The 26,712-nt window shown below is 40.1% G+C and overlaps 1 protein-coding gene across 1 annotated transcript in view; it reads left to right on the top strand.

Moving 5' to 3' along the window:
- Window positions 1-26,712, top strand: part of ANKRD11 (ankyrin repeat domain containing 11) — a 131,176-nt gene that overhangs the window by 58,642 nt on the left and 45,822 nt on the right. The window contains exon 3 of the mRNA XM_075189054.1: window positions 18,687-18,828. Within this exon, the coding sequence (XP_075045155.1) occupies window positions 18,745-18,828 (84 nt within the window). The 5' untranslated portion in view covers window positions 18,687-18,744. The remainder of the gene's footprint in view (window positions 1-18,686; window positions 18,829-26,712) is intronic.

Here is a 26,712-nt window from a genome sequence, read left to right as displayed (position 1 = left end):
GTGATTTAGTTATGTAGGTGACGTGAAAGACTCTTCCCTATATTGAAAAAATAAAAATAGGAACTTTTCATTTGTCTTTTATAACTTAATGTTAATTGCTTACACTTCCTGCCATCTGTGTTTTCTAACACAAACATCAGAGTGAATCCTCCGCATAGGAACAGTGAAATTCTCCAGGTAAATCCTGTAGGCCACAGGTTGTTTTTTTTTTTTTGTGACATTTTGCAAGGTTAATTATTATCCCTCTGCACTCAGGTTATTTGGCTTTCCTCTCATGATGTGCAAGAAAGGATAATGAAATTAATTTGCACAGATCACAGGGCTGATAGCCATCCAGTTGCCTGGATACTGAACCAGAATAAGCAAGAAGCATGTGCATGTGTGTAAGGCATCCACTGCTCGCTAACACTTGTTCTGCTGCAGGATATCTGGAAATATAGAGATGATGTTTATCACACAGGAGATAATGTGTGTGAGGCTTCATTGTGGTATTGCTGATTATATGTGTGCAGAATGGCTTAGTCCTGTATATGAAACATATTGTAGCATAACTGTTAAGCTCTCCTTCAGTCTTCCATGCATGACTATATGGTCCAGATTCCTACCTGCTATGTTTTGTTAGTCCTACTCTACTTTGCTATTAAAATGATAATTGTGTTGTATGTAAAACTGAGCAGTATTTCCTGCAGTGTTCGGTTGCGCAGCAGTGTGTGGATGCTTCCAACAAGCAGAGACTAAAGCTAAACATGGATCTCTATCACATGCGAAGATGAAATCGCCTCATTTAAATTCCAAGGTCGCTCGGGGAGGTTTAAGAGGAAATGTGAACCAGTCTTATCTAATGAAAGTGATGCAAGAGATTCTTTTTTTTTTTTTTTTTTTTTTTAATGCTGGCTTTTCTTACTGTTCAGAATCTGGCCTCCTGCATTATGTGAATCCAGGCAGAAGTGGAATAAAACCACTCTGTCTTCCAGCAGTTTTCATTATGTAACTGCCCACGGTTCAAGGCTGCTCGCCTTCAATCTATGTGGGGTGACATGGTCTTGCCCTCAGGCAAGTCTGGTATGTTAAAAGCACGCACATAGCTGTATTTTACTAGCAGTGTTTAAAATGCTTTGCATCTGCTGGTACTTTTTAAGAGTATTATTTCTTAACCATTTGTCTACAACATATGCAAATTTTGACATGTAATTGAGATGAAACCTCCTGTTTTTAAGCAAACCTGCCATAGTGTCTTTGTTGTGCATTAAATAAAAAACATCCTATCTGGTACAATTTTTTTTTTTTTTTTTTTTTTTTAAATAAAGATATTGGGACAAAACTACATTAAATTTTAATCTGCTTTTGCCAAGTCTTTGATTCATGATGGAGTGAAACTAGTATGTCTTTCTGTGACTTTAAAGGAGAAATTGCTGACTGATTAATACCAGCTTTCAAGAGCATTAAAGGGATCAATAACACAACATTAGGACATAACTTCCTGTAACAGGCACAAATCCTGATTGCTTCATAGTAGCAGCCACAAAGAGAAAAATAGGTTGGTGTGGTAACATGGTTTGTCATTCAGGATCTGCTGTAGTGTCTTCTGTTCTGACTCCTCTTCTGTTCTAGTTGAAGTCTTAGCTTCGTGCTCATTTCATATTTTGTAACTACATCAGGTAGTGCTTATGATGATGGAGGGGGGGGGGGGGGTTATAAAATATTGTTTACAGCCTCCAAGACTGCTCTGCCTATCAAGTTTAACAGAACAGAGATGATTGCTTAAAATTGTTAATGCAATTTAATGTTCTCAGGTTCCATAAGGAGAAAAAGAATCTGTATTAAAGGTTGGGGGTTAGCTGGAATCTGCGCATGTTTTGGCCTTTCTCTGCCGAGCCGCTTAAAATAATAATTTTATAGAAGAATCCTTTTATTTTAACAAAATGTTCTTCCTGATTAGATACTTTTTGTGGACAGGGTGGGCAGATTTTGCCAACCTGCCAGAATAGGAAGGATGTTGTTTGGAGCTTTGCTTAATGTTTGTAACCCCTTGTTTTTGATCCCAGAAATTCAAATAGTCCTTTAAATATGTGAGCAGAGCAGCCAATCTTGGAATGGGAGAAATTTACTCTGAGCCAACCACTCACGAATGATTTCTCAAACCCCCATATCTTCAGACAGCCTTGTTACATTTTACATACTTACCAGCCCGGTGCATTGCGTCAGAAATACAAACAAAAACGTTCCATTATGCACCATAGTGCTGAAACTACTATTGTCAGCATTAATATACATGAGCCTTATACAAGGCTATGATATAGATATTACACAGATACCCCAAGTTGTCTGTACAGACACTTCATGTTCAGCACTCCCTCTTTGAAACACCAGCTTATACAAGGCTGTCATAAGTAATATTGACTTAATGGAATTGATTCTTTTGACTACACTTTTGTGCAGAGGAATAAGTGGTTGTAAGGGCAGCACACTGGCCTAGTGGTTAGCACTTCTGCCTCACAGCACTGGGGTCATGAGTTCGATTCCTGGCCATGGCCTTATCTGTGTGGAGTTTGTATGTTCTCCCCCTGTTTGCGTGGGTTTCCTCCCACACTCCAAAAACATTCTGCTAGGTTAACTGGCTGCTATCAAAAATTGACCCTAGTCTCTGTCTGTCTCCCTGTCTGTCTATCTCCCTCTTTGTCTGTCTGTGTATTTGTGAGTGTTTGTCTATATTAGGGAATTTAGACTGTAAGCTCCAATGGGGCAAGGACTGATGTTAAAGGAGCTCTCTGTACAGCGCTGCGGAATTAGTGGCGCTATATAAATAGATGATGATGGTAAGAGGAGCACTGTACACTGACTGGTGTATAATGCTTCCCAAGCACTTGGCTTATTTTGAGGTTAATGCCTTAGAATTTCTGGTTGAGTTTTGCGGTTGGCAAGTTCTAGATTCTGCTTTTCTTATATTATATTGGTGGACAGGTTCACAGCTAGTGGCTTTGAACTTGTCCAAATAAGACTCTACCTAGCCTGAATTCTCTTTTCCATCACCCTTCCTACTCAGTCATTGCTTTGGAAATTGAATGGTATATTGTGTGTATCAAGTCATCCTGGCTGTCAAATACCTTGAACAAGTGACAGCTGAAGGGGGGAAAAAATACATTCCAAAATCCCTTGGCCCATCCATTTATTTACATAATCATTTTGCTGAATAAGGTTGGAAGTTAAGGTGAGGAATGCCTCACAAAGGCATTTACAGGACTACTGCACGTCTAATGATTGCACACTGTGTAGGCAGCATTCTCACTCTATCCTGTGTTTTTATTCCTTCTCTGTTTCAGCATCTATCCCTGTTCTCCTATTGGTTGCTTAGCAACCGTTTCTAACACTTTATAAACGTGTGAATGATCCCTGTATTGGAAGCATTTGAATCATGACCCCAATCTCCTGATGTCCCCATATGACACTAAAATCTCCTCTCATGCTTTGCAATAACTGTACAGGGCAGTACCTCAGCCCCCCCTCCCCCACTCTGTGCACAAACTGTCTTAAATAAAATGTAGAAATCAGTAGGCAGTTATTGTCTGCTTCCTAAATTTGCCAAGATTGTTTTGAGAAGTTTTGCTGAGGGGGACTATCCACTTAAGAAGTTGTTGTTGTTATTATTATCATTTATTTGTTAGGCGCCACAAGGTATCCGCAGCGCCACACACAGTACTAACAGTAGACTATACAGGGTGAAACCATACAGAACAATGAACAAAAAGTACCAATACTTCAGAAACTCCGGTCAGTCATATGCAGTAAAGACAGAGCGGAAGAACAGTAATGGAGACAGGAGGGGAGGGGCCCCTGCTCATACGAGCTTACATCCAAAGTTGTCATTGGAAGCCCTTAGAAATTATGTCCAACTGGCAAAACAGTCTAGTAATAGTGTACACATAATAAATGGTTGGATATTCTGACGAACAGTTTGTAGGGGTCTTGATTGTTTATCAGCACCCCCTACATTGTGTTCAACATTGGCAAAGGCACAGGAAGTGTGGGGTTTCTCATGTTGGGCTATTCATTGGTTTGGTTGAATAAGTCAGCATTTCGCTCCTGGGACTATACATGTAATCTAGATTTGGCCAAATCCCAGAAGCACCTTTGTAGCCAATCTGTATAAGAAATGAATGCATCCACCTGTCATTTGATGTCCATCAATGCACCTGTACCTTAAAAATATTCTGCTGGCTTCTAAATTTGACTATCTACTTATTGACACAAGAAGACCCATCTGGGTGTGATTGTGAATAGGTTAATTGAAACCTAACTACCTGGTTGATCTAAAAATTGCTAAAATCCCTCAAAATATCTCACACTAGCTGTTAGACACAATACTGCCACCTCCAAGATTTAGTTCAAGAGTTGACACTCGGGAAATATTCAGTCTCTCCCTGACATCCCAAAATTCAATATAACCTAGGTTAGGTGACAAAGCAGGTCCCTGAGGTATGTCTAAAAAATACATTAACCCTTTGCTTAGTGTATTGCTGGAAACTATTTTGACTAACCAGAAGTTAAATATGTAGTTCATGACAACATTACTATGTTTCATAATTCCTGCTTAGACTATAATCCTGACTATTTTGCTCACTCTTGGTGTAATAGACTAAATATTTCGATTTTTATCTTGGATTACATTGGCTATTAGCAGAGCTGAATGTTTGTAACTCGCATGTCTTGTGGGTCAGTTTGCACTTTTTGACCCATAGCTCTTTACTGTAATAGTGTTGTACAGTGTTCTCCCCAGAAAATGTTGCCAGCCAGGTGTCATTAAGAAGTAGCTGGGTGGGGCCAGCTGTAGATTAGTGCCCACACCTGCCAGGACTGGTCAGACTGGTGGTCAGGGGTCTAACACACTGCTGGCTGTGCTCATTGTGCCTGTTCTAATAGGAGAAACAATGGTTTATTTTATTATAATAGGACTCTTTTGGGCTCCCAATAGCTGGAGAGCAGGTAAAAACAGCCATGTGGAGCCCTGGGGAGAACACTGGTTGTAGGTTATTTGTAGGGGTTAGTGGTCTTCTGTGCCTGTTGCTGAATCAATGCATTTTAAGTCACTGATATCAGGAGACAGATGTCTGGCATTTGCTTATTCTTCTGTTGATTTGCATATTCTTGAACTGGTGTCTGGATATGATATACATACATTCAGGGCCTGTTCACACCTTTCTGGAGTGTTTTTTTTTTTTCTTCTTTTTCACATCATGTATGTTTGAAAAGTGCATTAAGAATAAGTCAGGAACCAATGAGCTCAATGTTTAGCACTCTTTAAATCTATAGTTGCACTCCAGGTTCAAAGAGTGTTTTTGTCCATTTAGACAAGTATTTAAGAAACATGTCTCGATGTACTTCCCTGGCAAGAATCTGGGAACTTGGATTATTTGTACTTTTATTCTCATTTTCTGGGGTTAATGCAAATAGTTGTTGTGACTGTCTTCAGCAACATCTTGTGCCCTGGTAGAGAACTGGAATTTGCAGGCTTATTTCATCATACTAAATCAAGTAATCTCCGCCCTGTTAAACAGGTCTGTGGAAAATAGAATCTAGCAATGTGCTGCAGATGTCTGTGGGAATAGCTGTGGAGGGTGTTGGTTTAAAATGTCTGCATGCAATTTCTCTGTGGGGTAGGGTCTGGCATTCATAAGACTAGCTAGCTGCCACATGCTGACTGTCCTGGGTGCCCAGAGCGTTTTTCTTTTTCTTGGGGCTTGTACACATGGGCATTGATGGAAGACAAAATCTTGCACTTGTACCTTGTTTTTTAATGTAGCATTCCTGGAGCTAGTGTACTGAGCGTTGCTGGCAATGTTAAAATTAATGCGAAAGAAACTCTTGTCAAAGTCTGTACAGGTCCATTCAGTTACAGTATGTTGGCCTTTAGCAGGCTTTAAGAACATGCATTATCGCCTGATTTCAACTGGATATATTTCTATAGATGAACTCGCAAAACGTTCTCTATATGTAAAGTATCAGAGCTTAAAATTGCTCCTGTGATCTATCTACATAACCGGTTTTCATGAACTCCTTTTTTTTCATAGATTTTCTTTACAGAACTCTTCTAACATGTCACTTTCTGTAAAAAAAAATAATCAACAAACACAAAAGTTACATTGTTTGTAAACTCAATGTCTGATATAAAAGCAAAGGTCATTTTGTTTTCAGTGTTGACTTATGGCAAATTGACTGTGATCTTAAACAGTATGTGTGCACTGTATAATGCAAAATACCTAACCAAATGTATTGTATGTATTGAAGACTGACTTCAACTTAGGACACCAGACAACAGGAAAAGTGGTCACTTTGTGTAATAATTCTCCAGCAAGAGAGTAGGTTCCTATGCTACTTAATCAAAACTAGAGTGGCTGAGTAGATCAAGTACAAAGAATATTGAACTGATCAGTTTATGCACATAGATTTTGACTTTGTGTTTTCACATCTGTCCCATCGATCGGATAGCTGCTTACCATGGTTCAGGGGTAAAAGCTTCCCCCTTCCTCGGACAAGGAAACCTCAAATTTAGTGGGTGGGAGCCACAATGCAGATATGAGCTTGGATGCACATGGTTATATAATCAATAAAAGTGTTACAACTTATGTATGTGAACTAAGAGGGAACATAAGAAAGAGCTGACTAAAAACAAATTAGACTAGTTTTAAAATAAAAAAAGTGTGTATGTTTGTGTTAATGTCTGTGTGTGTTTGTGTGTGTTAATGTCTGTCTAATTATCAACCAGTACTCGACTAATCTAATATATATAAGCCTAGCGGCGTGTGTTAGTTTTTTACACACACACACACACACACACACACACACACTATTTTCTCAGAAAGGGCTCATCCAATTGACATGAAATTTGGTATACTGACATTATTTGACAAAAAAATTATAATAATGAAGTCCGTTAACTTCCATCATCCCCCCCTTCCCTCCGTGGGAGGGGTAGTAAAGGCTAAATTTACCAGTTGAGGGCTCATACTCTTGACCGTGTGGGTATTTATTTACCAGAGCCTGTGTTTGGTCATGGACAATTGTATGTCGCATTTTCACGAGTACGGAGAAGCAGTGATGTGAAAGTGCAAGTTATGAATACTGCCCTTCAAGGAAGACTGATTGAGCACAGCGATAAGGTGTTTAGCAGAAACGTTGTGTATCGAGAGGTTTTAGAACAGTAAAACGATGGAGATTAAGGATGTGGCGATGAAGATGAAGGATGAGGTGATGGAGAAGAATGATTAGGTGGTGACATGTGGACAAAACCACGTTAAAAAAGGGCGCTTACGTCGGGAAGTAACGCTCTTCCTCTGAGGAGGCCTGGCCTAGCCCCAAATGCATGACAAGAACCTTTTTAACACCCTAAGTAGCTTGATTTGACTAGAATGCATGAGTATCATGCACGGGTTAACTTGTAAGGAATAATTTACTAACGAGATTAAATACACAACAGGCCTCCATAGTCCATACTTTCGTTGTCTTTGCATTTTAACCAACAGTTATGTCTGGTACATGTTGACATCCTTCGCTTCCAAGATGTTGTCAATATAGTGAACGTTTCCCCTGTTGTCTCTCCATACCATAATCTTAAGAGTTTACAAGTGCATAACCGTTCAAGACAGAACCTGTATTAGTCTTAGTGCCGCTATTTACATAGTAGCCTCTGTGGAGATTTAGTGGATCAGCTTATAAAACCTTTGCACCACTTTCAAAGAGCTTACATGTGTTGTGTGGCAAGTGCTAAAAACAACCTGGTGAAGATTGTCCCTTTTGTGTTGTGTGCAGTTGCAGTCTGACTAAGGTATAGAATACACACTTGTTGATGAAAGGTCAGGTGTAAATGTAGACATGTCAGTGCTGAAAGGAGAAATTAAACTTCCAATATGTCAAGTGGGTTTGCATCAAGTTGATGATAAATACAAATGACACTTAAAAATCTGTAGTAAAACAAGCATGTAGTGGGTAAACCCTCTGTGCCCTCCTGCTTCGCATTTTGTAGAGGATCCCCTTCAACAGGCAGTGTTCTCCATTTGTCTGTTGACAGGGATCATCTCCGAAATGCTTTGCACAGACTACATGCTTGGTTTACTATGGATTTCGTAAGTTTAATTTATGTATTATGTTTTTTTTTGGTCGGCCCACTTGATCTATTAAAGGTTTCTTCCTGCTTCAGTGCTTCTGCCTTTTCTTCATATTGTAAATTTCACTGTGGCAGTAAAGGGGTGACCCCGCCGACCATAGGGCCTCTAACCATTTGTAAATGAATGGTGTGACCGCGCTCCCCCCCTCTCCTCCTACACCAAATGGAAACTGTTTTGTACAGTTGTGTGCTCACAAGCACTAATTTTAATTTGGCCACTAGGGGAACTGACCAACTTTAATATTTTTAGATTAAGTTTCTGGTTGGCAGCGGAAGTAGCGTGACTGTATATTTGCATTCATGTACATGAGTGAAAGCAAAGTCATTTGGTTCTATGCTCTGAACAGTTCTGAAAGTGAAAATAAACATTTGATGTTTTTTTTTTGTTTTTTTAGAAGTCTATTGTTTTTAGAACAGTAATTATGTTGCATGGTGTGTGCTCTGTACTGTGACTATGTTATTGGAGGCACTAGAAAGTGGTGACTTTGCCCAAGGTCGTGCACAGAAAGATCTCTGGATTAGAGCCAGATATTTCTGCTGTAGTGTCAGATTGAAGACTGCATGTGTGATGTGCAATGTGATAGTTGTCCAATACACTTCCTACACCACTTAGCCATTGTTATCAAGATGGCTGCCGTTTTATAATACATTTTAAGGATGCAGAGTTGGACCTGTGAAATAAAAGTTGGCTTAGAATTGAGTTTGTCCCCCATCCCATCATGTTGCTATTCTGAATGCCAGTCGCACATCTGCATACTGCTACACTATGTAGTTCCATTTGTGTTTTGATTTTTTTATTTATTTATCTTAAGTTAGTTTTTAAATGTCATTTGTACATGGCATTTCACAAAATAGTTTTACGTCAGTGAGTTTGTTACAAAAAGATGATTTGGTTTGTATTTATGCCCAGATTATCTTTTTCTAGAGAGCTTGCTGGTTAACGCTGTTCCTTGTTACCCAAAGAACAGTACAAGTTGCCTTGTATAAAGTCACATCCAATAAGGATTGGCAGTCAATCCCATTAATGCCAAGCTCATGCCAATGTGCCTTATTCTGGAATGCATTGATAACCAACTGTTGCAGCGTGCCTGGAGCGGCATTATAAATTGTGTTAAACCTCTCGATTTACCCTCTTAAAAGGACTTGCTCACATTTAAAATTCTAGATCACAAGAACTGTAATGTGAGAAATGATTACCTCTGGGTCAGTCTGCTTTGGCTACAGTTGTATGAGAAAAGCAGGTGTCTCTTATCCCAGGGTAATGTAAAAAAAAAAACTGCCTGATCTATGTCAGACGAGGCTAAAAAAGCATGACATGAATAAATTGTTTACACCTTGTATTCCCACCTCTTTGTCTCTGAATGAATTTATCTACATGCAGGTTTTATACTGCTGTTTTTATTTGTCCTTGTATAAGACCTGGTTATATGAATGCCAGTTTTATAGGGTTTTATTTTTCTCCACATAATTTATCCTGTAAAATGTGACCATAATAGTGACAGGGCAATCATTAAAACTATTAAATGTTGCATGTCTAGTTATCCGATGGTTGAAGAGGAGTATAGACTCGTTAATGTAATTTGGTGCCTTTATTAACAAGTTTTGTTTGGTAGCCTTTTATATTGTTATGATGCTTGATGGTACACCTTCTGTTTCATTATTTCATCATTCTACAATGGACTATTTTCAAAGTAATATTCCTTTCAATAGCTTTTGTACCAGTAAAATGTTCTGTAAAGCACAGGGGTTCGGATTTGTTTCGCAAAACACCTGCCGAAAGGTTTTGGATTCGGATTTTTTTTGAAAAAAGCATAAAAAGTTCAAAAATCAAGTTTTTGAGCTTATTTTCACTCCTACGCTATTATTAATCTCAATAACATTCATTAACAAGCATTTCCACTAATTTACAGTGTATTCTGAACACCTCACAATATAGGTTATAGTTATTAGTCCAAAACGTTGCAACGAGGTATCTTTCTGGACTGCGTAGTGGAGTGGTCCCCACAATATAATAAGAAAACCATCAACTGGTCTTAATCGCACCAAAAAATGTACCTGGACTGCGTAGAGGAGTGGGTCACCACAATATAATTTAAAAACCCTGAACTTGTATGATTCGCACCAATAAATGTATCTGGACTGCGTAGAGGAGTGGGTCACCACAATATAATAAGAAAACCATCAACTGGTCTTAATCGCACCAAAAAATGTACCTGGACTGCGTAGAGGAGTGGTCACCACAATATAATTAATAAAAAAACCTCCACGCCTCTGAATTTCCCCCCAAAAAACTCTGGACTGTGTAGTGGGGTGGCCCCGGTACTAAATTTGTTACCGGGGCCACAATACCTCCTCCAAGTTCCAAGTGTAGTGTTTAGAACATATTAACACTGCACTATTTCTAGCACGTCAAACCCTCTTGTTTTAAATAATGACAGGGCATTTAACTTTTGATTAAATTTTTTTAATTTGTTGACATTTTCTTTTAATTTTTGAACGTGGCAAATGACTGTTGAATGGTCACATAATGCCCAAAAAATAGTTGCAAGATGGAATTGTTCTTGGGCCCTCCCACCCACCCTTATGTTGTTGAAATAGGACATGCACACTTTAACAAACCAATCATTTCAGCGACAGGGCCTACCAAACAACTGTGGCTGGAATGATTGGTTTGTTTGGGCCCCCACACCAAAAAAACAATTCATCTCTCCCTGTACAAACTAAACAGGCTCTACTGAGGCAAGATGTCGTCCTCATCCTCAACCTCTGATTCCTCTCCCCCTACAGTGTGTACTTCCTCCTCCTCACACATTATCAATTCGTCCCCGCTGGACTCCACAACCACAGGTCCCTCTGTACTATCTGGAGGGCAGTGCTGTACTTCATTGAGGAATTGATTATTCATTTTTATAAACATCATTTTTTCAACGTTGTGAGGAAGCAACCTCCTTCTCCGCTCACTGACCAGGTTCCCCGCTGCACTAAAAACTCTATCCGAGTACACACTGGAGGGGGGACAACTCAGGTAAAATAGAGCCAGTTTGTACAGGGGCTTCCAAACTGCCTTTTTTTCCTGCCAGTAACAATATGGACTGTCTGACATGTCTATTTGGTCGTGTTTTGTATATTTTTTTTATTAACTTTTTTTTTATTTTTTAAACACTTGGGAATATTGGGGAAATAACTATGCCCTTAGAAGCACAGAGCACAGCACACAGCACCACTGGACTGATACTGCAGAATGTGTGAACTTTGTAATATTGCAGCAGTACCACTGGACTTTTACTGCTGAATGTGTGAACTTGGTAATATTGCAGTACCAATGGGCTTATACTGCAGGATTGGTTTGGCAAATTTTGTTGTAATTAAATTTTTTTTTAATTTTTTTGTATTTTTTTTATTAACTTTTTTTTTTAAACTTTTTTAAACACTTGGGAATAATGGGGAAATAACTATGCCCTTAGATGCACAGTACACAGCACGACTGGACTGAACAGGGGACAGCACAGGACCCAGCAGCACCACTGAACTCAAAATTAACAGAGCACAGCACCACTGGACTGATACTGCAGAACACAGCACAGCACAGCACAGCACTAAACAGCACAGCACGAGATCTACCAGAACAGAGGACCACCTAACACACCCTCCCTCTACCCTAATCAATGCCCGAGTGAAGATGGCGGCGACTAGCGGGGAATTTATAGGTTCCGAGTATCGCGAGATCCGACAACGGGATTATGACTCGGAGCCTCAGTTTCAAGTTTTCATTTGGCGCCAATACCCGGATCTGTCTCGGATCCGACTCAGATCGGCAACGTTCCGGTGGGCTACAGTGAAAGCTCTGTTTAGTTATGATTTTCTTATATGCTTAAAAACCCAGTTTGGACATATTCATATATAGCTGGGTAAGATGGTCTATTGAGTAAGCAGCTCCTGCTTTAATATTTGGTAGCTGGATGAACAAAGGAAGGTTAGAAAGGTTTTTAAAGCTGGTTTGGAATGTGGTAATGTATATTCATTACCCACCAGGTCAGACCTGGATAGGGGCTGCTCATGAGGGGAACATAAAAAGAAAAGTGCACTTCTTTTTATGTTCTCCTCATGAGCAGTTGGTAAAGGTTTCCAGGAGTAGGGGGCTAGTGCATTTTGATTTTTGCAATTTTATATAATGCTCTAAAATCCAATGTTTGTAAGTAACTAATAACAGGGAAAGAACAGCCTATGCATATCTTTAATATGTTTCTCTACAAGCTATGACAAGCTTTTTCAGTTAACTACTTTGACTACAACATGTGGACGCTCAGTATTTCAGACTCTGAGCTTATCTGCTCCGTCAGTGTAAATATAGGCTTCCTGTCACGAGTGCCGTTTCAGTCTCGGCTCTTCCGGCATCTTGACATCAGCCTTAGGAAATTGTCTGCCACAGATTTCTACTGCCTTTTTGAACTTGGTCTCTCATTAATATCATACCCAATGCCCATTTATCATACCAGCTGCCTTCGTTTTGAATTTCATGCAATAGCTAATGTGAGCAAGACTGACGGGGACTTTGAAATGAGATAATTGAGACAAAATAACAGCCCACTGAGAGGTGCGCTGATGTCGTATTCATGGAAAATGGGCAAAGTAGTGGCAAAATTCCCTTTTTACATTGAAAGAACCAGCTGTGTATCAGGTGACAGTGGTGAAAGTTCTGTATTCGCTTTGCATTCTTAATTTTAGCAGGATTTCCTGGTTCGGTATTGACAATGTTAGTTAATCATCATCACCATTTATTTATATAGCGACACTAATTCCACTGCGCTGTACAGAGAACTCACTCACATCAGTCCCTGCCCCATTGGGGCTTACAGTCTAAATTCCGTAACACACACACTACAGTCAATTTTTTGTTAGCAGCCAATTAACCTACCAGTATGTTTTTGGAGTGTGGGAGGAAACCGGAGCACCCGGAGGAAACCCACGCAAACACGGGAAGAACATACAAACTCACAGATAAGGCCATGGTCGGGAATTGAATTCATGACCACAGTGCTGTAAGGCAGAAGTGCTAACCACATAGTTAAGGCAACAAATGTTTGAAAGACTGCCCTCTTGAGTTGTCTGACATTAGGTGCCCTGCTCTTTCTGGGCAAGCTTGATTGTAACTATAGTAACTCCAGTTATAGCATCAACAACCATTCTGTAATTTGTTCTGCAGGTTAAACTATATGTAATGTTGTAGAACCTGCAATCTGTGAATTTATACTTCTGCTATTCATTTAAAACTGAAGTTCTTTTAAGAACGGCAATGCTGCCAGACAGGGATCGGTTTCCCTTTTTCGATGAGTGCACTGGCAAAAATATTTTCAAGCCCACATGTGCTAGGTGTTTGTGTGTATGTATGTGTATATAAATTAGTGGTCGAAGAGTACTGTTATATAGTGGTATGCCATACACCACTTCTTTAAAAATTTGACTACTAAATTCTATTCACTTACATTATCCAAACAGTCAATTTATAAATTTCAACTTTGACCACTGTAAATATAATTATAATAGTAATGGAACCACCAAATAAACGTTTGTTATACCACAGTTGTGCCCCAGATCATATGTCTCAAACCTGTGCCTCTGTTCATGTCATCCCTCACATTTACCTTAGATGCTGATCTTCAGGAGCTTCACGGGAGCTGTTCACTAAAGCAGCTGAAGATGACCGAAACGAAGCAGCTGCGCATACAGTGCAGCTGCGCATGCGCAGCAGCTACGTTTCGGCCATCTTCAGCTGCTTTAGTGAGACAGCTGCAGAGATCGGCGTGCCACAGAAGTGGTCCACGTGCCAAGTATAAAGGTATTGGTTATATACTTTGATACCTTTCACATGGTCTCTAATGGTGACTTCTGCTATTCTGATTTTGAGCACATTATCCCATATGTAACGAATGTTTGAGTCTCTGTGGTGCCCAGTGTCTGTTTCTGACACGTGAATAATTTGTCACGCTGATACAGCAATTCCTCAATTTTTGAATTTAGGTTTTTAATGTGCTATTTGTAGTGTTTGGCTCTAGGCAGCTGAACCCAGATGTATTGTGGTCAGGATTTAGTTTCAGGGAATGGCAGGATGGTAATCAGGCTCCAGCTGTAAATGCCCACCCATTCCTGGTGGTTTATTAGGCCAAGAAGGAGTGAAATGCAATCTCAATTGGAAATTTAAAGTATATACAGATTGCTGTCTTAATGTCTGAATAACTGTGACTCTCCTATTAAGTTTTGAACACATATTTCTGCCTGCTAGATGCAGTATATTGGATTATCACATTGAAGTCTTTCAGCAGCTAGTTTCAGATGTTTTATGGTTATTTGTTTCTAGGTGGTTTTTGTTATAATTGGGGTTTAATTGCACTTTGATATTACTAAATAAGTGTAGATTAAACTGGGGATCCACTAGGGCTCGAATAATCAGGGTGCTGTTTGATTTCAGAAGTGGGGGTTCACAGTAGTGTATCAGGGTGCGCGCCACTGAGCTAAATGCCTGATCATTTTGTCCTTAACATAAATGCATTTACTCGCACTGCAGCTGTAACCACACATATACAAATGCACATTCCTTTATTTAAAGTATGATGGCAGCTCTATAGAAATGGGACTAATTACCCTTCACCTTTTACTTATCATAGGAGAACAGTCAGTGAAATGTTTAGTGACCCAATGGGATAATACTGGTAAAATGTCTGGTCTAACTTTCCTTAGTGCCAGACAGCACTTCAGCATGTACCTGAGTGTTTGAAGCAGTGTTTGTTCCTGACCTTCTTTCCTGGCCCCTCTACCTGGGCTGTAATGTCTCTGGTTGTGTTGCTGTGCAGCAAATTACCCAAGAGAAATAATTGATACTAAAGGCAGCATGAAGAGGCTACAAACTTAGAATGCAGGGCCTGGTTAACCATGTATTTAATAGAAATCATTATGTAAGGAGTGGAAAACATAGGACACAGGAGCCCTTTAAATCTTGGAGCCAGTAGTATCTTGGCTTTGGACAACACCTTAAGTAAACCTTTGACCTACTTATAGTAAACGCACCCTCCCTCCCCCACTGCTAAAGCATAGATTTGACTCTTGCTTTTCTCTGCTGGCAGACCAGATCTGTCCACACTTCACAGTAGAACTCTTTGGGGTCTCTTCCATAGAGCTTTGGACGGCCTGCAATGCACTTGTTTTTCCTATTTACTGTATGCAGAGGGAAAGCTAGATTAACAAGGGTTGGTCACAAACGCAGCCAATTTCGACTGCCAGTTTTAAGGCGTTTTAAACTGAATTTGCTGCAAATCTGTTTGCATGGGTACAAATTGTTTGCCAGTCCTCATCAGCATTAAGGCCAATGGATGCACGGGTACTTTCACATGTCACATTAACCAATGCTGCTGGTCTTTCCCTCCTTTGTATGGATTACAGCTGTATTTACTGTTAACTTCATTGCATAAACTGGTCTTTGCTGAAAACCAGAACACTTTTTTCTGGTGGGGGGGATTAGGGTGTAAAATGAAATGCGGGGTTGCTGTGCCCTCCCATATTTTCACATCAAATCTGTGCAAATATAGCTGCAAACAATCTTACTCTAGACTCCTTTTTAGTTGGTCAATTATGAAATCTCTGCAAGGAAATACCCTGGCAGTATGCCTGGTGTGTAGCTAATAGAAGCCAACACATCTTACCAAGATGACTGAGCAGATTTTGCAGTTATTAGGATGGGATTTAATACTGCGCATGCAAAACAAAAGTCTTTGAAGGCGGTGGTTATTGGTTTGTTGCCAGTAAGGTTTAAACACATTGGCTGAATTTTTAGGGTTTTTATTCTTTTTTTGTTGGAGGGGTTTGCTTGCTGCTATACGAATAGGTCCATGTAAATGATGCACTTGCTAAGCTTTGTAGTGTAACTTCCTCAAGGGTTTGAAAGGTGTGAAATTCCTTGCAAGCTTTCATGATATTGAGTGTTGTGTACATCTCTAAATTGTGTATTCTATTGTGGCAACTTGCTAAATGATTTAAATGTTGTTTGTCATGATTGTGTGCCCCATAGCTCAACAAATTGGATGTCTGCACACCCCCAATAAACTAGCATTTAGTAGAAAGTGCTTTCTAGTGCCCAATGCTTTTTGATTATGAATTTGCCCACCCCTTCATAGTGGCCTGCAGACTGCTTTCATTTATAGCAAGAGCAACATTTTTTTCCTAGTGCTCTGTAAACTGTGGTGTGACTAATGCTTCAGTGTTCCACGACGCTATCTATATATTTCAGGGAGACTTTCCAACTTTACTGGGCCAATTTGTAGTAAAATATATTTCTCCATTACACTTGGTTACTTCAGGTACATCATTTGGTTTCCCAAGGAGTTGAAGTGAAGGTTTTAATGATGCGTTGTGTGGCAGCAAACCACCTTGGTTGGATTATTTTATTCTCATACCCTGGTAAAGCTTTCTGCTATGTGTGCACCATTGCATATTTGAGTGTCTAAAAATGCCGCCCCTTTTCAACAATTATATAGGACACCCCTCAGCTGAACCTATGGGTAAAGCAGGGGGACATAAGGCAGTTTATGTTGAACTGTACAATCGCATGTATACCTTACTAGAATGAAACTGGATTACACGTGTAACTGTTTGAACATGACTTTGAAATGTTCATCAGTGGAAGGTGTGTGTAGAGGTCCCTAATTTACCACCTCTGCACAGTTCTGATATAGTACAGATCACTGCATATTTGTATAGCACTTATGCTGGCCCCAGAAGGGCAGACTCCATTTTTCTTCCCAATCCCCACATGATTTGTGGCAAGTTGTACAGGTTTAGTCTTGTGATGTCTCCGGCTGATGAATGCATGCACTCAGACGTGATGGCCTCATTTGTTTTTCTTCTAGTGAACAATTACTGGATGCTGCTTGTTTAGCTACCACCAGATACCCAGTGTCAGCCCCACTCATTTGGAGCATTCACCAGGATGTGAAACCTGAAGAATATATAAAGTACATCCTGAGTGTGACAGGATGGGCTTACTCTCCCGCCCTGTCTGGGGGAGGGGTTCACAGATTTGTCTTTGGGTTTCTCTTACCCATCTGTATTCTGCTCTTACCCACTTCTGCTAGTGTTACCCAGCAGACACTCGCCAACAAAGTGTCCGCTGTATGCCCCCATGTTATCCCCAGCTGTAGGAGCGTACCACCACCAGGCTCTGTCAGACAACTATAACCACTTCTGGTTGGTGTGTAGCTGCTGCAGCACACTGTTGCTGGTTGCTCCTGAACATATAATTTGGGATCAGGTCTGGAGGGAAGCAGGCAGTGTGTAGGCTCTGGGTTTAACACAGGGCAGCTGGGGGATGGGATAACAGTGGTACTTTGTATCTGTAGGTCATAGGATTTGAGCTGATGATCAGTCTTGCAGGAATAGAGCATGGTCTTTAAGAAGAATTTTCTTTGTTGATGAACAGTAGATCTTAAACATCACAGAATGGTTGAGACACACACCAACGTCATATAGGTACAGCCGAATACACCACCATATATATTATGATTTTTATTTTATTTTTTGGGGGTTTGTAGTGCGATTTAAAAGCAGTTAGTATCCTGCCATTAATTCAAGTAAGCACTCAAAACACTAGATCAATCCTGGGGTGGACAAATTGGGAGAGGGTAGACTGCACTAAGACAATCAGTCTGTACTAGAATTGACTGGGCCAATGGACAAGGACTTTCTGCTCATGTGCATTTCATTTCTCCCTTGACTAGTCATGAGGACCGGCCTATCTTTTTGCAAAGAGGAAAGCTTTAAACACAACATTATTACATATTAATGGTGTAGCTATGGGCACAGGAAACAATGGGGTGTAAAATTGGTATTTAAATACAATTTCCAGAAACCTGTGAATTCCCTGCATATGCCTGCACAGGTTTGGTTCACCATTTGTACAGTTTCTATTACTAGCCCTAATGCACAGGAAGACTCCCTGGAGTTTATTGCCAGTCCTTTCATCAAAATGTGGTTGTCGGGTTGTGTTCTACCCCCTACCTGGGCTCAGGACAGATACTTCAGTGACATGCAGTATCCTGTCTCGTGTAATTGCACAAACATGTTCTACATCAGAAATGTCAGTATCTTAATACATTTTCTAACACTTTCTCTGTACACTTACCCTTTGTTTTTCCAACCACTGTTTTCTCTGCAAGCTATCTTGGGAAGACCATTTAATTTACTTTTTGCTTTCAGTGCTTTGTAATATTCCTGGTGTCTGTTCCCACCACCACAACTCTGCTTACAGATAACCTTGTGTTAGTGTATTGTCAGCTAGAGCTGCATGAAATACTTGTTCTTTGTCATTGTGCACAGTAAAACATCACTGTTGATCCATAAACCTATTTACTCAGTTTAACTTGTGAAATTGCATTAGTGCTTTTCTCAGCAAAATGCAAAAATCATACAGAGCAGAGGACTCTAAAGTTGCATTAAATTGTGGTGAAAAAGACTCCACTAACCGGCTTTCCTCTTCTTTCAGACTGTTGATGACGAAGCGATAGGGGCATAAATGAAGGCCAAGTAAGGAAGGCAAAACGATGCCCAAGGGTGGGTGTTCTAAAACACCACAGCCAGAAGAATTCATCAGCTACGACATGGTGGAGAAACAAACTGGGAAAAAGGTATAGTATATTTGTCTGCTGCTATCTGGCTGTTACTTGTCCATATTAACACCGGAATATAAAGCTGTAAGTGTGCGCATGTTATAGTATCATAAGCTGCTGCTGCTTTAAGAGGGCGTTGAAAGATTTATTTGCTATTGTCTATGTAAATGGATAGCTTTAGTTAAAGTTCCCGGGAGTATATTTTGCTCAATTTTATTTTGGGTAATTCATAAAGATTGGGGGGGAAAAGTGTTGCCCCGTTCCCAGAGGCTCTGCACTCATTTCTTATTAAGGTGCAAAATAAGTTATTCATCTCTATCCTCCTCCCATGAGCTTCCATTGGCAGTTATAGGAAGTCCATTGATTGTACCACTGCCTCTTTGAACCAGACAGGTGGTTATAGAAAGGATCCGTCAGCGTATCTGCCGGGCCAGGATGCCGCAACTATATCCCTGCATGTTTTCCTACATTAGCTACCTAAAACTACCTCTAGCCAGCATATGGTATGAGTTGTGTCCTGTTGTAATCGCTCTATCTTTGGGCCTGGTCTTCCCTGTAATGCAAATGTTTTATTATGTAAGATCAAATATGGGGAAGGGGTATACTGGAATATTTAAATGGTAAAGCTGATAGCATGGACGATTTGAATTCTTACATAGTGACTATTTTTACTGCTGTGATGCAAAAAGGTTTCTTGTTTGTTTTTCATATTTGTGGATATTTAGTTTGTTTTTTTTTTAAATAAAATATATAAGCACTGATATTTTGCATGTTTGTTTCTACATACCAGTTGCAAATGTTACTTCTGAATAGGCTTTAATATGATGCATAGTTTTTAGTGCTGCCTCAGGCTTTATCATTGTCAGATTTTCACATTCTAATGTGGTAATCAAAGCCCAAAAGTTTGTTTACAACCTCACAATCTAGGTGATGTGGTTTAAACTTGTGCAGTCAAGTTGTGTTCCGGTTAGTTATGTTAATACTTTCATTTCCACACACCAGGGATGGTTGACGGTGTGTTTTTAAAGACGTTTACTGCAGTGTGATAAGTTCCATTGACTGAAAAAAATCTCGATGGTAAAAAATTTGCGTGCTAACTAGTCATTGTAAGATTGCTAAATGTTCAGGTGGTAGCTCAAGTAACATTGTAAATCAAATGTAAGGTCTAAACTAGGTTAACTTTTTTCTTTTCTATTGAAGTGTAGTCAAACAGTTTGAGTGAAGCAAGGTAGTAAAATTTGGATGACCATACATATTTTGGGCGTTCTGAGCGCTTTTTACAGTAACTACATATATATTTACCTAATACAACGGAATGTATCTGTTTAAATATGGTTCATAGTTTTATGGTTATACGTTGAAGGGTAATCCATTAGCTTAGTGTAGAAGCCCTTTACATACCATTATTCTTACTCCCTACATCTTGGTAAGCAGCTGCCTGGAAGCGTAGCACAGTTATGGACCAGTAAAAGTACTTTTATACAGAGGGGACCGTTTCCTTGTTTATAAGGCAAGTTTCTAACATTTCGGCCTCTCTTTTTCGGTTCATCTATGTCTACCTCCCTGATTTCATCCCACCTTCCTGACACACTTAACCAATAATATCAGACTCCTCTCTGTTGTTTGACCACACCACTAATATGTGCTGTTGGACTGCTTACATAAAATTGACAGGAGTAATTAGGGAGGAGTAAACCGGGTTTGAGACAGACAGACTAAGGTGATACAGCAGTAATTACATATTTTCTTATTTCTATTGAACATCAGTTGAAAAATAAATGTGCCCTTTAAGGACACCCTGAAAGAGCGTTCTCATTGAGAATCGTTAGAGGTGGCATGAAAAAACATTAGCCTCCACGGGTAAATTTGTATGTGCCCATCTCCTGAGATTTATCCAGGCATGGTATAAAGAGAATATGAAAAGATATCGCAGGCATTTTAGTAGTGGGAAAAAGAGAGCACCCCCTACCCACTGTCTCTGGGGAGGAGAATTGGAAGGTAATGAAGAGACTAGGCTCTTGCATTGCTTAATAAAGCCTTGTTTGATGTAGGTGAAGTGCTTCTGTGGGGGATGACACATTGTCTTCTGCTTCAGTCTGTCCCAGTTGAAAATATTTTTGTTTGCAAGACATGCTTCATTGGTATGGAGTTAATTTTAGTGGCTTGTTGTCGACACTTGAGTGGGTAGAATCGTGATTTCTGCAAAATGTTAAATAAATCGTGCAATAAGGATATTTCAGAACACCTTTGTAAAACTAGAATATGCTTTTCTATTGGACATGAAAGCCTTCCTGTTAAGTGTATCGCATGCCCTGGGCTGTGCTGCTGTTTGTCTGAGACCTTCCATGTTTTCTGCTCATGTTTGTCCATCAGTATTCTCTATATATTGAAATGACAGCTAGAAGACCTGTCGTATCCTAAGCAGAAGTGTGATTTGTATCTGAAAATGACAAACTGCAGTCGGCCACAAGGTCATACATCTACATTGGGCCTCAAAATCCATTTCACCTCTGCGTTTTGAGTTATTGCCTCCATCCTACGGTTATGTAGGTATCATTTTAAAGATCTCACTTGGTGTGCAAGGTTTGTTTGTCTTGATCAGTGCTCCCACGAGGAGCTGGCAGATGTAGATCCCCCTAAGTGTAGATTTATAGGATGAGACTATTCCCTGCTCACACCAGACCTCCAGTAACCTTACTGAAGGATAGGAATAAAGCTGGTTGAGTGTAAATCGTATGTCCACCTTTTGTGCCTCCTGCCCTCCCCCCATATCCTAACTTAATCTGGAATAATTTCTTGCAGTATGTCTATAAGATACTTGTTACACCAGTCTGTCCATTCTCTGATAGTTTCCTTCTGATAGTTTCCTTATGTTTGATTACTTTAGGAAATGTGTTCCCTGGTGACAGTAAATCAGTGATGGGCACCAGGTGGCCCTAGGAGCTTTCACCTGCGGCCCATGTTGTCTATCATTGCAGTAAATAGCTTGCATAGCTGACTCCATACGCTATAGAACATGTAACCGATCAGTAAGTTTCCCACAGCCAGCAAATCACTAGTGTAGCTCTGCTTAATGGATGATCCGTCTCAATTACTGGAAGTGTCTACAAATTGGAGCTTTACTGTATAGTGTATGGAAGTGAGTGTAAACACACATTAACCTTTAATTTGCCAGACAATCCATTGTAGACCTAAAGCTGGGTACACACTACACTGTTTTTGTCCAATAATCAGCTCAAACAGCCGACATACGACCGCTCGTTCAAAAGTCGGGTCAGTGTGTACAGTGACACGATGGTCGAAAGTCTGCCCAAATGGACGATTGTCGCCTCATTTAGTTGGTCGTACCGTTTAATATTTTCGTTCCAATCTTGTTTCCGTTGTGTAGTGTGTATAAACTTCCGACCGATCCACAACAGTGAGTACGAAATTAGTCCTTGCTCACGACAACATGGCTGTAAAAAGTCGCTAAAGGGATGTCTGCTCTTCCCTTTATCGTCCTAAACAAGGCTAGTGTGTATGCAGTCCATGGACCGAGCGATCGGACCATCGATCGTATGTAAAATCGCTCGGTATAAAAACTTGGTTGAAATTTCTGTAGTGTGTACCTAGCTATAGGGACTGCAATGGCTGTAATGAACACAATCCTAATGCTGTGTTACAGCAAGGACAAAGTACAAGGTTCTGTGTAGGCTTTTATGCAGCATTATTGTTCTGTGCCTGTGTTAGAGCCCTAAGTCAGTGCTTTACTGCAGTAACAGCAATAATAAAATGCCTGCAAATAAACCTAAAGGTGCTAGAACATAGAAACCCATAGTCACACAGATTGTCTCTGTACCATAGGGCAAGACAAACATTTAATCAGATGTCTGGGAGTAACTTGCAAAATGTAATCTTCAAAGCCCTACATAACCTGTTATTATAGCTTGTTTAGTAAACTCAGGAAGGGAAGAAGGTAAAGCCCTTTGAAAGGTGTTGTAAACTTGCATTCCAAGGCTTGGCGTTATGGCAAAGTAATCCTTTTGTCATCTAAAACACTTGTAAGGCTGGGTACACACTATAGGAAAAATAAATGATTAGCGTTTTACAAACGATTGGTGGAAAAAATCCCGATCAGCATGCCGATTTCACGTGTACACGATTACCTTCAGATCTGTGCTCTTCATCTGTTATACCCATCGACTGGTTGTCAGACCGCTGCTTAGCAGGGTCCGCCACCATGTTCTTGGCCTGCTTTTCAATGTATGTGTTCCTGTCCCCCCTCATCTATCGTATCCATTCTGCAGAGTGCATACACACTGCAGAACTGTAACGACGTGGTTCCATTGCTGAACAAGATTTTCAAGTTAGTTTGAATATCTCAATCAACTATTTCAGTGGCTTTGAAACAACCATCTGTCATCGTTGACCCAATCATAGGTTAGGTACACATTAGTGTTTTCGGCTGTAGTCCAGCACATACTGTTTGAGTATTGAGTTATGGCACAGGATCCTGAAGACACAGAATCTGGTTATGTTTTGTTCCACGCAATGTTGATGAAATACCAGGTAGCTGAACACCAGTGTTTTGGTGTTTTTTTTGTTTTTTTTAAATGGATTTTGAAACCCCCTCCCTTTTTAATTAGTACTTACCTTTTGGATCCAGAGATCCCTGGCTTTAGTCTGTGATCCCTCTCACTGTCATGTAAGGTGGCAGCCTCTCCCTATGGAATGTTTCTGAACATTTGTTCTCTTGCAGCCATCCTGCTTGTGAGATGTCTTGGTCATTCACATAAATAGGTGCCCAAGAAGTTCACAGAAGAGGAGCTGAATTCATGTCTGGATTTGAAGTTGTGATCATTACTATTGGTATAATTGCAGTAATGAGTCCGCTAAATATATTGATTGCTGCCAAAGCACCAGGTTTCCGCAATTAGACAAAATATTCTGCTCCCAAAGAGTCTTGCGACTGCCAGAGAGCGAGTCTCTGGAAAGATGAGAATCTGTAAACAGTTAAACCCCTAAAAAATTAAAAATGCTGGATAATTCCTCATGAAACGTTACCGATGATTGAGACACTTATTAGCTCTTCAGAAGCATAAAGTTCTTAATTGGGGAACAAAGGCACTTGATTTAAATTTAAGGCCTCACAGGCTTTCATTTTAAGGATTTAACATTTCCTTGAAGCACTTTGACGTTACTGGTCTGAAAATAATCACCTGGACCTGTCCACACACGTGAGAAGCAGCCAGTGTAGGGGGCAGTATTAATATGGTTGTGCAAGCTGAGATTTATATACCACACTGTGCAATATGCTTAAAAGGACGAGGCCTGTACATTGGTCCATACAGCTGTGGTAGCTGGATGTAAGGTGTGATAGTGTGAGAAGAATTTGACAGTAAATTGGATGAAATACAGGTGACTGTGGCATACATATAAATTGTCTGTCATTAGTTTGCTCTCTGCCCATTGTGTGCTTTAGGCCACAGGAAATAATTTGATTTCTTCTTCATTCTCCCAGATGGATGTAGCTGGGTTTGAATGCTGCATTGCTCCCTTTTCAATATGAGGAATTAGTCTAGCTAATAAACTAATGGTGCTCCCCTGTGCTAGTGGGGATGAGCATGATGTGTATTCCCCTATGGGGGAAGGTGGATGGTTCTATGTCTGATGGAGAAAGAAGGAAGCTGTGCTATTATGTGCGTTTTTTTGATTACTTTTATTTCAGACATTTCCATAAGTAACTTCTTACATATACGCCTTGTGTGTATGCTTTATCTTTTGGGCATGGTCTTCCTCCAATTACGTTCTGATTCAGAAGGCCCAAATATCTTCAATTTGCTCACATCCTGGTCTGGTGCAGCCTTGCAGTTTTTCAATCTGGACATTACAGCATGAAAAGGGTTAACTGGGGGCACGGTCACATGACCTAGTGGAATGATGCTGCAGGTCGGGAAGTGAGCAGCTCTGCAGCTTCCGGGATCTCTGTGGTTCTGCAGCTGAGATCATGCGGCACAAGGGTGGTCTGACAGCATCCCACTACCTCCAATCACACGGACGGTGCGAGCATATATGGAAAGCATACAGCTTTGGTTTGGATGTGTGATTGCAGCATTATCCACTCTGCCTATGCTTTTTCATTTAGTAATTTTATAACCTTGCATACAAATCCACCAGAATACTGTCACTTATCCGTTTAACTGTATCGTTAATGACCATTGCAGTCGTTATTTCAACAGCTCTAGTACATTGGCCTCTGCAAATTAATACCTCACCGCTCCGCCCAAAAGTACAGATCTTGTTACTCCTATGCTTTATTTTATTAGGTAAAATGTAACCACCTTTGTGTAGTATAGCTGTTCATAGTTTGTGAAAACATTGATGCATATCGTAATACCAGACACAATGCACCTGGAAACTTTTTTCCAGAGCGCTAAATCTTGAATACAACCTAAATAAATAACTTTTTGGTAGGGGGAGGGGGTCATTAATCCCTTTGAAAAACCACCGGACAGTACACACGTGCGATCAGTGCTAGTACAGGGTGATTATTAAACATACAGAAATCATCAATGCGTTAACTTTTGTTTAGGTACCACCCTGTGACGCGAGCACAGGAGGCTGTTGAAATGTTCTTGCAAATAGAAATAGTCATATATCGTAATAGGCCAAGTAGTGGCTTTATATTATAAAGTGCTTAATTACAGAATTATTTTCCCTGCAAACCGGTCTGTGGTCATATTGGTAAATTATCCTGTTTGACACTCGGGCAGTGCTGCAGGATTAGTCTTTGTGTAGGGCTCCTAAATACAAGTATGTATGATTATAATCCAGGGTTTCCCAAACCCAGTCCTCAGGGCTCCCCAACAGTGCAGGTTTTCCATATCTCCTTGCTGGAACACAGGTGTATTCATTACTGACTGATACATTGTAACAGATCCACAGGTGGTCCTAATTATGTCACATGTGATCCAGAAAACCTGCACTGTTGGGGAGCCCTGAGGACTGGGTTTGGGAAACCCTGTTATAATCTAATAGTTATATTCTTTGTGCACTCTGTCCCTGCCAACCTATAGGGAGTATCCTGCAATCAACATTTATTTATATAGCGCTAGCATATTCTGTAGCACCTTACAATGGATGGGTGAAATTACGTGTGTTTCTGGAGCCTTTGAGACTTAGTGTTTGGGAATAGTTGCTCTAAGTGCCTTGGCTTGTCTCCTTGTGTTGTGTATAGCCTGGTTGGTAAACAATTCAGCAAAGTCTTGATTTGTAATTGCTATGTATGCAGGTCCACTTTGTCAAGTCTCAGTTGGTTGTAACCATTTAATAATTTAGTCTTTCTCAGTTTAAGCTTTTTAGAAAATGCTGCTGCATGAGTTTATGTAAAACTATCTTGCTTCATGGTGAAAAGCAACAGGCTAATGACATTGCCCATGTGTGCTGCCATTTAGACAGACGTTCAGACTGTTTTAGACCTTACCGGTAGCAATTAAGTGTGAGGAGACTTTCAAACCTGGGCAACTTTTGTTTGCAATGTTAAAACGTAGATTGTAGGCTGAAAGTGTTTGCGCCTGACCCCACTATATCGCAGTATGTGTTGTAGTCCGACTGCACTAACAATGCTTGGTGGGATCCAGTTTTACACTTGGTCAAACTAGACATGTATCTGGTCATTCTGCACTTGTGTTGTGTCTGACAATATAAAATTCTTTCTGCACGAACTGTGGCAGAGATTAAGTATCCTTAGTATTTGTGTTCTTGGGTTCAAGTGTTATGTTTTAGGCTTAATATCATAGTTAAACTGTATCAAAGGAACTGAAGACATTCATATTTGTAATGCTTTAATATAATGTCAACATATTAAAGAGTTGGTGTGCTGGAGTATATATCTGTATATATACTAAAGTATTCCTTCCCTTT

Source organism: Mixophyes fleayi, chromosome 10, assembly GCF_038048845.1.
Source record: "Mixophyes fleayi isolate aMixFle1 chromosome 10, aMixFle1.hap1, whole genome shotgun sequence".
Lineage (NCBI taxonomy): Eukaryota > Metazoa > Chordata > Amphibia > Anura > Limnodynastidae > Mixophyes > Mixophyes fleayi.
Note: the sequence above shows the minus strand (reverse complement) of the source record. Positions and strands in the feature narration are given on the sequence as shown.